Source organism: Mustela putorius, unplaced genomic scaffold (genome assembly GCF_011764305.1).
Source record: "Mustela putorius furo isolate JIRA1106 unplaced genomic scaffold, ASM1176430v1.1 tig00003834_pilon_pilon_pilon, whole genome shotgun sequence".
Lineage (NCBI taxonomy): Eukaryota > Metazoa > Chordata > Mammalia > Carnivora > Mustelidae > Mustela > Mustela putorius.
In genome coordinates, this window is record NW_025421987.1 from 37,374,087 (window position 1) to 37,387,540 (window position 13,454).

Here is a 13,454-nt window from a genome sequence, read left to right on the forward strand (position 1 = left end):
TTCGTTCTTCGGGGCAGCGTCTCGGCAGGCGGGGCTGGCTTTCATTCGCTCACGGGGCCCGCAGGATGGAATGGAGTCCGCGAAGCCGTTAGGTGGGAGCTTTGAGGAAGCCCTAAGAAGGTTGTGTTGTTTATCTTGGCAATGGCAGGAGACGTCTAGGGCGTTTAGGGATAGTGTTGCCCACTCTGACAGTCTACAGCCATGAATTCAAGAACAAGCTCTTTGATCCCCTGGGCCAAATTTCCTATCTTGTGCTTAAGATGCTAGAATCTGAGCAGCGGGTGGGGGAGGGGTTGGGGTAGGGGAGTGGGGGGATGGGAAGTTTGTGAGGGGAGGGGGGACATGGGAATGAGCGAACCCAAACCCCAAATTTTTAAGGGCTTGCATATGGATGCCCACGAAGTATTTGCTGGATGGGTGGTTTTATCAAATGGATGGGTGATTGTTGAAGGAAAGAGCAGTTGTCACTTCCCAACCAATAATCTTCCCCCAGCAGCGAGACCCTGACTCTGATGCCCACACTGATACAGTGTTTTCAGAAGCCAGGAGTTAGAGGCCCGTGTTGATTGTTGCCTTACACTCATTTAGAGGATCTAAATCCCTAAAACGGTTGGATATTGCCTAAGGCTGAGCTTTAGCGAAGATGGGATAGGTTCTACAGATTCTGTCAGCCATATAAAAATTAAGAAGGCTAATAAGCCTTGGGACCACCCAACTTAATCTTATTCTTTCTTACCAGCAGAAGCAAGAAAAAAAAGTCATGCATTTAGTAAGAAAAGAAATAAGGCGTCATATCCATATAATGCATGGTTAATTAACAAGGAAAGACAAAAACAAACGAAACTGTAGATATTGTCACCCTCTAATGGTTTGGGGTGTGGCTTTCAAACTGTGTTCTCTGCAGTTCTAGGCTTCCATAGAGATTGCTATGGGATCCCCATGAGGGGGCAGCACTGCTTATAGGAGGCAAGATCCTGGGTCTCCATTCCTTCTTCAGTAAGAGCATCATGGATCTTCTCTATTTTATATATTAGGATTCAGCATAAGATTTTTAAAGACTTTAAATATTATCAAAACAAAACAAAACAAGAATCAGTAAAGGAAATGAGCCTGAGTCTCCTAAAGGGGCTAATGTGTCCTGTAGGAGCCCTGTTGACTGTAACAGCCACTGGAAAGACATCACATGAACATGGCAGCTGAACACTTACCTCGAAGTCGCCACAAAAGCAAGAGAGGAAGGTTGATGAAAACCAAAAAACTGAAATAAAACTGGGAGGGAATTCCTGGAGAGAGATGGAAGGTGGTCAGGTCCCTGTCTGGGATTGAGAGTGGGAGCGGGGACATAGGTTTACAAGGGGGCTGCCAGGCTTTGCCTCTTCGGTTCCCCGCACCACCCTGGGCTACCGCTGCTGTGCCAGAGACACGTAGAGGCAGGAAAATAACAGAAATCAGCTCAGAGCCGGAACAAAGTAGCCTACCAAATCTAGGGCAGTGAGTGAGGAGCCTGGGATAACACTGACTGGACTTTCAGGCACCCAGGCATTTCCTCCTCTCAGCGTGAGCGCCCCAGCGGCCTCAGGCTCCCACCTCTGAGTCTCTTTGCATGATGACAGCCTGGAGATGAGGCTGTTAACAAAAATTGAGGCCTAGGGGGAGGAGGTGGACTGGAGGGGTAGGAGTTAACAGAGCCCAGTTTGTAATTCCAAAGACCACCTGCCTCAACACAGTATTTCCAGCTCCTGAGAGTCCCCAGAAGCAATCCAAACTGGGGCCTGAGGCATGAGGCATTTTCCCCCTTTCCTAACTTTGTATTTGTAATCAAGGTAGCAATTTACTTAAGGGCAACTCATGGGCAGCATCCAGAAGACTCCTGAGGAACAAAAGTACCATCTGCCTTCAAAAGACACACCTGTTACCCCAAGAAGCAGAATCCATAGACCAGACAGAAGAATCATTTAAAAGTAGTCTAATAAGTATACTAAAAATGATAAGCGAAAATATCGGAAACATGAAGCAATAACCCATCATGAAGAAAAATCAACTGGGGATATAGAACATAAAAAAATAAATGAAATAATGGGGCGCCTGGGTGGCTCCATCTGTTAAACGGCTGCTTTTGGCTCAGGTCTTGCTCGCCAGGTCCTGGGTTCCAGCCCAAGTCATGCCAGGCTCCCTGCTCAGTGGGGAGTCTGCTTCTCCCTCTTCTTCTGCCCTACCTGCCCGGACCCCCCCGCCCCCCGCTCCTGCACATGAACTTGCTCTCTACAAATAAACAAAATCTTTTTAAAAAAGTGAAATAAAGATTGAGAGTAGAATGGATAAAATGAACAAGCTAATAAGTTGGAATATCAAAACAAGGCATTCTCAAAAAGATAGGCACAAATAAATGGTAAACACAGAAGAAGTTAAGTGATATGGATAAAAATCATGTAATTGGAATCTTAGAAGGAAAGGAAAAAGATCAATATAGGTGAGGAAAACTCTTAAGAAATGTTTTTGAGAATTTTCTGGAAATTAAAAAAAAAGGGGGGTACTTAAAGACTCAGTTTTAAAAGACAAAGATACCAAAAATAAATGATAGGACTCCTCAGTGGGAAACATTATAGTAAAATGTATAGCCACTAAGAATAAATACAAAACTCTCAAAGGTTTTAAAAAGTAAAAGCCCATTACATATGGGAGGGAATGTCATATCAACACTGAACTTCTCAACAGTAACCTGGAGACATAAGGTGATATTTTCGAGGAGCTGAAGGGAAAAAAGAAAACATTGAACACGTAATTTTCTACATAGCAACTAATTTTTTAAGCCCAAAAATGGAGCAAAAAGATTTAACAAAGACCACCTGAAAACACAATTGCATTAAGTATTTCAATTAGAAAAATATCTTACCAGGAAAACACTATTTGATATTTGAAATGAGGAGAAGTTCATGAGAAAACCAGGACTAAACAACAGAGAGAGAAAAAAGTTCTTTCTTTCTTTTTCTTTCTTTCTCCCTTTCTTTCTTTCTTTCTTTCTTTTTCTTTAATTTTATTTTTTCAGTGTTCCAAGATTAATTGTTTATGCACCACACCCAGTGCTCCATGCAATATGTGCCCTCCTTAAAGAAAAAACTTATTTATAACAATCCAGGAAAGAAGAAAGAAGAGGAAAGTGTCCTGTTTGGAGGAAATATAGAGATATTGATAAATTTAAGAAATTGTTAGGAAAAGACAAATATATTGAGTCTAACTCACTTCATGAAGCTGATTTAACACTGATTCCAAAACCCAACAAGAATAAGAAAATTACATGCTGATTCCACTTGGATATGGATATGAAAAATTCTATATAAAATAATAGATATGAATAGATATAGATATGAAAAATTCTATATAAAATAATATATAACCAACTCTAGCAGTGAATTTTAAAAATCTGTTAGAATGAACCTTTTTCTCTCTTTTTAAGAGAACTTCTTTTAAAAAAATATTTTATTTTTTGTTTGACAGAGAAAGAGATCACAAGTAGGCAGGTGCAGGTGGGGGAGGGAAGCAGGCTCCCTACTGAGCAGAGAGCCCAATGTGGGGCTAGATTCCAGGATCCTGAGATCATGACCTGAGCTGAAGGCAGAGGCTTAACCTACTGAGCCACCCAGGTGCCCCTTTTTAAAATATTTTAACTGGGGGATGGGCTTTCTGGGGACCTATCCCTGACTAGCCCTGAGTAGAAACTTGAACTCATGTTCCATTCCTTGCCTTTTCCTCTTCTAAAATCATAGAGAGATCACCTATTCCAAGCCCTGAGTTTTATGTATAATAATACTAGAGACCAAAAGTGAAATGACTTCTCCTTCATCATTTGGCTAATTAATCTTTAGAAGCTTCTTTAGAAGCTTCCAGAGAAGTACTCGTTCATTTTTATTACTTAGCATTTCTGCTAATCCTAATTCTTCCTAAGCTTTATTAAGTCATGTCTTAACGTAGCATTCTATTCTTTTCCTTCATTTATGTACTCAGAAACTGTCCTGGGAATTAGCAAAAGCCACCTATGTGCTGAAGGTATGGAAATGACTAGAAAACCATTCCTGCCATCAATCAACAAGAATTTACTGAGTCCCTAATATATTTATGGAATTGTATAACAAATTAGGGAGATAATGAAATACAACCATGGCTTTTACTTGGATGACTTTGTAGTCCAGTTGAACAAACAGAATCACTCTGCAGCTCCTTGTATCCATTGCTTGTTTAAGGGCCAAATGAGAGCCATGTTCACTTGGCCTCTCTGAAGGAAAATTCTCTGGGCTGAGCTGGTCTGGGAATGTTTGCCAGAGGAGACTGAATCCAGGAACCTCTGCCTTGTGCCATCCTGGGAATGTATGGGCTTCCTTATCATTTGCCACAATCTGCCTACACCCCACAGCGTTAAAATAATGAGGAACGGGCTTGCATTTCCAGACACAGCCTTGCTGGGTGTCCTTGAACAGGGTCATGGTGGGTACCCACCACCTCAGAGCCTAATTCCATCTTAGACCTCCAGGAGACTGAGCTAAAGGTCTGGATCTTAAAAAGAAGGCATCAAAATTGTTTGTTCTCAAGTTATTTTTCAAAAGACTAATTCGGTCAGCTTTGTCAGAGTTCCCCTTGATGTGGATTCTGTAGAACTTTCCTTGGTGATGGTTTCAAGTCCATCACTGGATCAAGACAAGGAGTTTCTTGGCTTCACACATCAGTTTCTACCTAGGAGCCAAGATCAAGTCTCCTGGTGATCCTGGAAATAAAAAGATTTACTAATGGCTAGTGACATCTGCAGTGTTGTGCCTGCTTGCAGTGTGACCATATGTCCCATTTCTGGTTGTCTAATATGTCAGACACAGAAAGATGACTTCAGAAAATGTCTGACTCCAGGCAGACAGACTAGGCCAGAGTTGTCTGCTTTTCCGATCACCCCTCCCACCAACAACAGCGACTGAGGCTGGTCTTACGTCAGAGGAAATGCAAAGCTCAATTTTCATAAAGCCTTGTTTTTGTTTTGTGCTTTTATTTCTATGCGTGCTGTCATTTTAGTTATCCTTTACAGAAAGCTTTAATGACATAATAGATTGCTGCATTATTGTTGATGATAAATGTAATTGCCGTCGCCTCGAAACTGCTCATCTCACCAGTCATTAAAATGAAAATAATTCTGTTGACTATGAATCTTTCACTGCTATGGTAACAAGAAGCACAGAGTAACTTCTGGTAGCAATACTGGCAGAAATGAGCACAACATTCTTGCAAGTGATTTTATATGCCTGGTTCGCCTGGACGGTTCGAAAGCTAACTGTCCCCATTCAGTCAGCCTCTTGAATGATGCAGAGTCAAGGTCATCTTTCACATGAGTTTGGTAATGCCCTCATGGTACGTGAATGAGGAGTAAGCTTCAGGTCACTATCTCCCCCGAAGAAGGATAAGTGTGGCCATTTCCCTATGCTCTCATCAGCATTATCACTTAAAAAATACGGGCACGAATGTCTTGAAAGACACCATCTGCGAATTAAGATGTTAGTGGAACCTGGTGTTCTTCCTGAGCAGCTGCAAAAGAGTTTTAAGATTGCTGGGTCTTAACCCCAAATCCCAACATTCTTCATCTCTGCCAAAGAGCACATTAAATCCATGAGCTGTTCATGCTTGTTACTGACTCTGATGTATGCAGGGTTGGTAAGACAGAAGAGTCAACTGGTTAAAAAAAATAATAATTAAGGCAAAATATCAGACCAGAACAGAAATTATTACTTCTAGAATTCAACTTGAATGTCTTAGGCAAGAGGACGAAAGCAAAATATGGTTAATTTGTCATTCAGCAAAATCAAAGATCTGATGTGGCTATCAGCCTATTATATACTCACAAAATAAATATGTCAACTTTTATGGCCCTGAGCAGAGAATGCAAAGCTATTTTGAAGAGCAAGGATAAATTTCACTATGGTTCAACTGGGTTTAGAGCGATTATTGCTCTATTGACCTTTATTTTAATGAAACAGATATTGAATTGCCTTCTGTCGGATAAAATTAAAGATCCATGCTGGTTCCACATTCTTGGATCAATAATTCTTTGGGAGAACACTGCATCAGTCTTAGGATGGAATGAGCTTGGCTCCCAGAGACTGCAAAATGAGAAAGTCTGCCTGAGAAGAAATCCTGTTTCAAAACAACTGAAGGAAAAAAATAATGAGCTAAGGGAATTTCATTTGAAAGGTATTTATTGAGCACCTACTAAGTGTCAGGCACTCTGTATAATTCATCTCTTCAAATGCATATAACAGTCCTGCAAGGGGAGTGTTTACATAGTTTTCCAGATAAGAAAAGTGAGGATCAGAAGGACTGCCAAGTTCTCATAGCTAGTTATGGGGAAACTAGAAATTTGATCTCTGAATATGATGATTCCAGAGTTTTATGAATTCCTTATACTAAGCTGCTTTCCACATTTGAGACACACTGCTGGGCTCTGGGAGATACACAGGTGAAGACTTGCCCCCCCCCCCGCCCGCGTTCAACCAGCATTTTATCTTCCCGGAGTAGGTACTCACAGTTGTAATTCAGGAAAACACAAATATGTACAATTTTCTGGACCCAGCTCAAAAGATGTGTTTAATTTCTTCCTGAATTCAGAGTGCTCTGGTGTATAGAGGAGCAACCAATACTTAATATAGATTGTCTTACATGTGAGCGTTGAACATACAACTAACTCTTCATTAGGATTATTCCTGCAAAGCTATATCAATGTTACGTAGATTTTCCCTTTTCTTTGGAATCGTTTAATTAAGGCCAGGATTAGACTAAGGTGAGTGAGGCTCTCCTCTGGGGCAGAATATTTTATTTTTGAGAAGCAAACTAGTCTGTAATACACCTAGCCCTGTGTGGCAAAAAGAAATAATTCTAGGGAAACTAGGTATTTGACAATGTTGTATTCCTTAATCCATGATAATTAGTAGATGCTCTTAATTACTAATTAATTAACACATTAGCCAAGATTTTCTGAGCGCTTACTATATGTCAAGTCTCATGCTGCCCTTGGGCTTTTTCTAAGAAGGGAGACTGCCTCAGCCGACCTGAGTTCATCACTGGGAGAGTCAGGCACTGGCGCCCCCTACTGGCGCAGCCCTGCCTCACGGCCTCTGGATTACCGCCTGATACCAGCCCAGGTGACAGAGTCCAGCCTCTCCTGGGTTTGGTAAGACGCTAATTTTCTGCAGTGAGGCTGAGGCACCTGTACCGAGGCACCTGACAGCTGCGGATAACTGGCATTTGGCGCTGTCAAGGACTTCTGGTAACATTCACCTGTGAAAGAAGTGCAAAGATACCATGGAATCTTTCTGGAGCACATTGATGTAGCAAATGATCACTTAGCAGAGACATCCACTCATATGCCCTTTATGCTTGACGGGAAAGGGAGAGGATGGCAACAATCGTCCTCAACAAGTCAGAGGCACTTAGCCTGTTGGGGAAAGACAATAAAACTCTGTTGGCACCTCTTGCCTCTTGATGCTAGGTCCAAGGATATCCCCAACCATGCTTTACTTTTTAAAGATTTTTTAAAATTTATTTGACAGAGAGAGAGAGAGAACACAAGCAGAGAAAGGGGCAGACGGAGAGAGAGAAGCAGCCCCCGCCCAACCCCCTGCAGAGCAGGGAACCTGAGACGGGACTCAATCCCAGGACCCTGGTATCATGACCTGAGCCAAAGGCAAATGCCCAACCAACTAAGCCAACCAGGTGCCACCAACCATATTTTTCAAATTAATTAACTAACTAATTAATTATTTTTAATGTTTCAGAAAAAAGTTATATGTTCATATAAAAAAGAGATAAAGCAAATGTGACCTAACTCTGAAAATTGGTGACTTTTTTTTTAATGTTCTGTTAGACACCATGTAGTACATCATTGCCAACCATGTTTTAGAACTCTAAAGTGAGATCAGGCTCAGTGGGACAGCCCAGGAGAGACACTGATGAATAAACCCCTCCCTGAGATCCCTTGAGGCTTTAGGTAAACCTTAATCAAATAGAAATACCAGTGGAAATGAGTAAAAAAGAATTTAGCAACCACTGTGACAGAAACCACACACAGCTATGTACTGGCTGGAACGAAACCTACAGCAGGTTCGTAATTGCAAAAAGAAGGGGAGAAATACCTGCTTCCACGCTCTATAACTTTCCCCGATTAGGATAGGAAATGTTGGAAAGCCAAACTGTGTTTTAGGAGAAAAGGCCTAAGTCAATTTGGAAATATCAGGCTATGAAAATCAGAAGGCTCTCTTGTGTTAGGGGGTGGTGGAGGGTAGGATTGTTGCTTTACCACATCACTAATGTGTTTATTTGGATGTTAGCTGTGCTCCCAAGCCTCTGATCTTTGACAGAAATGACCCGACCATATGCTGAGATATTTCTTTGTTTGTCATTTGTAAATTACATCAAGGCCATCGGGGCTTCTAATTGGGAATGATTTAGGATAATGAGCAAGTAGTTGAATGGGATTTATTTCAGATTCCAGAACATGCACATAGCCTCTGGGAAAGCTGGTAGGACACGCTGGAGTTCAGAGTGCTGCACAGCGTGACAAAGGAAATTGGTGGGGAAATGTTACTTTGCGGAATGGTGTAAGGCTTGACTCCGCTATGAAGAGAGATGTTCTCCAGGCCCAGTCATGCCAGGGGATACACCTTTAAAGTGATTTTGTTGCTCTTGTCTTTTTGTTTTCTCCTCCTCTTGTTTTTGTTCTTCCTTTTTCTCCAAGCCTTCCTGCGTCAAGTTCATTTTGGTTTCTCTGTTTTAGTTAAGTCTATCATATGTTGTTTTCATGTTTTATCACTTCTGTCATTTCCCCAATCCTAGCCTTTCAACCTGATTAATCTGAGTTATAAAGTTGGTTTCAAACAAAGTATCCCTTTATAATCTAGTGATCTTTGCATAATTTCCAAAGTCAATACTTTTTAGCTGGGGCAGATTCATTCCTTCATCAAGCGCTGAGCCGATTCAGCACCTACAGGGAACCAGATGTTCGACCAAGTCAAAACAGGGATCGCTTTCTGTACAAATGCTTTTTACCAACGTGGGTCAGTCTGAGCCCTCTAGGTGTATCTGGTTAGGGCTGAATTGTAGATCACTTCTGGTCTAGTTTATTCAAGTGCTCTTCAGCCCAACTCTATGTTTTTACTGAATTGAGTGCAAGGGTGGAGGTGGCACCTGCTACTTGCCTTCTATGCCAGGGGCTCAGAACGTTTCTCAGGTTGGATGGATGACTTGGCCCTACCTTCAGACCCTCGGATGCACCAGGCTTGCCATTTGATAGAAGGTTGACACTTTAAAAATATTTGCGTGCATTGAATTGATGTGTTGGGTCAGTCGTGGGCTCCCAAGGACCACTGCTGAATCCAGCGGAGAAGTGTTTCTCCTTCAATCCAGGTCACTGCACACCATCTCCCTAGCCTGTCAGTCAGCACGTAGCACAGGGACTTCTGTTCCCAGGAAGGGAATAGAAACCTCTTCACTTTCACACGGCTTAGGATAAGAAGCACCAACCTCTGTCTGGCGTTGTGATTTGATCATGTGCTCTGGAATTGAAGGGAGGGGCTCTGTAGCAGAACTTCTGTGCCAGTAAAGGCATCAGGGAGATGGATGGAGGTTCAGTCGCCCAGACTTTATCTTGCATCCCAGCTTTCTTCATCATTGTCTTTCAAAACCAGTGGCTTGTCTAGAGTCTTTAACCCCAAAAATGATAATTCCACACCACCCCCAACATTTTATCAAGAAAAGCTTCAAACATACAACAGAAAAAATTCAGTTCTGTAAATACATATACACACACACCTGGAGTAAACCATTAACATTTGCTATACTTGCTTTATCGTATAGCTCTCCATCTAGAGTGGATCGTTTTTTAACAATCTTTTCTCTTATACAATGAAAATCATTACAGTAATAATCACAAAATAACACGAATAATAATAACTAGAAAAAACTGAAAAATTGTACTCACTTTTGTATCATAATTATGATAGTAAAAAATAAAGTCAATAAGAATCGCATATACATATTATATACAAATTTTTACACTTTGCAGTTTATACCCTATATGCCCGTTTTATTATTTTTTAAAAGATTTTATTTATTTATTTAGTTGACAGAGAGAGAGAGTACAACTAAGGAAGCAGCAGGAAGAGGGAGAAGCAGATTCCCACTGAACAGAGAGCCTGACTTGGGGCTCGATCCCAGGACTCCAGGATCATGACCTGAACCGAAGTCAGACACCCAACTGACTGAGCCATGCAGGCGCCCTTGTATACCTCTTCTAAATTTGCAATGTAAATGTACTCCCAATGGTCACATGGATTAACAAAAATGAAATATTGAAGTTACATTTCTTCATCTTTGTCATGGTACTCTTGTTGCTTATGCTACACCTTTTTACTGTACAAATGCTTTAAATGCAGGAATATGCAGCTCCATAGGGTTTGTCGGAGACCCAGGATTCTGCGCCGAGTAAATTCAAATGAATCCAGACCATTAGAAACTTACTCCTGAAAGAAGCATGTGTCACAGAGTCTTGACTTCGAGACCAGCTGTACATGGGAGTCTCTCAGTTAACGTCCATGTGTCATTCATTATTTACTGAAAGATGAGAATAAAAATGAGCTCATTTGAAGCTTGTATATACGTATTTTTAAAACTCATTTTAGTAACAGGTGGCAATTGTTTCAAACTTATCCCAGTCAGAGCTTTTTTCAGGGAGGAGTATTTATTATTTAGACATTGTTTAGAATTGCTGGTATACGGTAATACTATAAAGCAGACGTTGGTTGGCTTTCTGCTTGTTTTAAAATCCTGTGCATGGAGCGTAGCCTCCTGTGATTTGCTATCCCTTCCCAGTCATGGCGATGTCAAAGAGAAAATAGAGCAGCTGGACACCCAGGGAAAGGCTCCGAAGACAGGTTTTATTCAGGGCCATTGCAAGAGAGACAGAGACTGCAGGACAGGATGTAGCCCAATTCCAGACACAGCAAAGACAGCGGGTGATTTGTGGTTAGTGAGCAGAGTAAGGGGCCAGTGGGTGGAAAATCACTGAGAAGACATCAGGGTAGGGAGATTCTCACTGAAGGCAGGCCAAGGATTTACACGTCAAGGGTGGGGGATGAGGACCTTGATCGGGTATCAAGGGTGATCAGATGTCAAGGTTGTGGGGCAGAAGGAATTCTCACTAAACTCACAGCAGCGTTCTTGCTACAGCTGGGCTGGGTAGACTGAGGATAGGGCCAAGGGATGAGGCCTCGTCAACAAGAGGGCTCAGAGGAGCCTGTCTCAGGGCTGATTTTCAAAGAGAGAGTCTTTGTCAGTGGCCACTGCTGAGGACATGGAGCTTACTTATACAGGTGGACGGAGTAGTTCTAGAAATAAGGGAAATAATACAGAAAAGAGGGACAATTACACAGAGCTTTATTTTTGGATTTCCCCATCTTATAAAGCCTAAAGCATTATTAGTTATTTCATCAGTGTTATTAATAAATTACAAAGCCAGGAAATGAATTAGTACATGACATAGTTTGTGTGTCATTCTGTCCTCACCTGACTAACATTTGACCACTTTCTGTCGGCAGTTTCTCGTGTGCTTTCTTACAAATGGCCCTTGAGTGAGGCCGGAGATTGTGTCTGGAGCAGTGCTTCTCATCTAAAGGGCCATTGATCTGCTTTCCATTAATGCTTTGTGCTCACAGGAAAGCCTGTTTGTGTCACAGGGACGAGCTATGAAACGCGTGAGCAAGCCTGGCCTTTTCCTCCCCTGCCTGCTAAGGACAGCGCCCCTCTTGATTCCCCACTTCCCACCCTTGAGCCTAATTCAGGCTGGTGTGGGCAGGAATGAGGGAGACGAGGGCAGGGCCTTCTCACCAGAAAAGGCCCATGTTGACAGAGGACTGCAGGACCGGGGAGAAAAAAAGAAAAATTCCCCTTGAATGGGGATTTTCAGAGCCTGTAGCTGCACGGTCACGAGCAGAGTCAGAGAGCGAGGCTTCTGGAACCTTCCAGGATCCAAGCAGGAGAAATGCTGTGGAGATTTCTAAAGAACAGGATCTCTTAGTAAATTCTTTAGAAGATACCGGTAAAAAAAAATTTTTAAACATTTGATTTAACTTTTCATCTCTTATTACTTTTAAAACTGAGAGGCAATATTTTAAAGACTTGTAAATATTTTCAGATTGTTGCAGGTGTCCCTGAGATGATCTTGCTTTGAGGCTCTGCTCTGAGGGCCTGACTGGTAAGGAGTTATGTCAAGAAGCCTATGGTTTGGGGTGCCAAGTTGGGGTGCGAGGTCCCTTTAACGCTCACTATATAGTAATGAGGGAGCTTCAGTTTCTGAACTGGACGGGTGGAGGTAAATTGATTCCTTCCCTCTGAAAGCTAGCCTGAACGCAGCCACCCATTCTCAAGAGAGAATGTGAGAGGATAAAAACTAGCTTTGAGACCCCACTGTGCTCACACAGGGAAAACCTAACAATGGACAAAGAAAACACTGACGTTTCATCCAAACCTGCGGATGTGAGCGTAAGTACAGCATGGGAAGCCTTCTCTCTTGCTTGAATGCCATTTATTGGCGACCTGGTTAGTAAAATGAGACTATGTGACTTTATGCAAATAAAGCCAGCAATAACATACTTGATCTTCTTACAGTACTTAATGGATTTTGACCGATGTGAGCTTGTTTCAAAGTGCTGTACTTGGCAATTGATTTGCAACTGTTTTTCTAAAACTCCAGGGAAATTGTACTGATCTCTATACAAATTCCATTTTAAAATTTAATCAGTGCTAACTGAAACGGCCTATAATGTGTTCCTTCCCCGAAGGACCCAACCTTGGCCTTGTCAGTCCTACACGAGCCAGCATTTCTGTGTGTTTCCCTTTTTGACTTCTTTGGGCAAATATTTGAAAATAATTTGGCACCATAGCTCGTCCTGCAAGAGAATGTTATTCTCTGGAGAAACACCAGCCTCAAACCTGCAGGACATCCCATTCAATGAAGCTTGGTCTAGTTCAGTTTCACCGGGAGGGATATAAGCTACATTTCACTCCAGGGGTGGACAAGGGTGTTTGGCAAAGAGAATGAGGGGGCCATGAATAATTCAGAATATACTTGGCCACATATTATCCCATTAACTGGTAGGATTAAAGACATGGACTTTGAATGGAAGAGTGAGGGAGAGTATAAGAGAATGAGAGAACTCTTTAAGAGCACTCAAAAGAGAGATGATCTCTTTGGAACTGGTGTGCTAGATTGTTGCCTTTAAAGGAATGTGTGGTTAAAAGTTATTTCATCACTGGAGTTTAGTTACCCTGACATGTATAAATCTCTCCTTCAAAGAAGCTAAACTCTTGCATACATTATTAAAGGATTCACAGCATCAGATGACAGAGGGTAGAGGAGAAAAAAAAAAAAAAAG

The 13,454-nt window shown here is 41.9% G+C and overlaps 1 protein-coding gene across 1 annotated transcript in view; it reads left to right on the forward strand.

Annotated features, from left to right (window-relative positions):
• Positions 1-12,513: 12,513 nt before the first annotated feature.
• TMPRSS7 (transmembrane serine protease 7) overlaps positions 12,514-13,454 on the forward strand; it is a 36,883-nt gene continuing 35,942 nt past the window's right edge. Inside the window, exon 1 of the mRNA XM_045088362.1 lies at positions 12,514-12,561. Coding sequence (XP_044944297.1) covers positions 12,514-12,561 — 48 coding nt within the window. The remainder of the gene's footprint in view (positions 12,562-13,454) is intronic.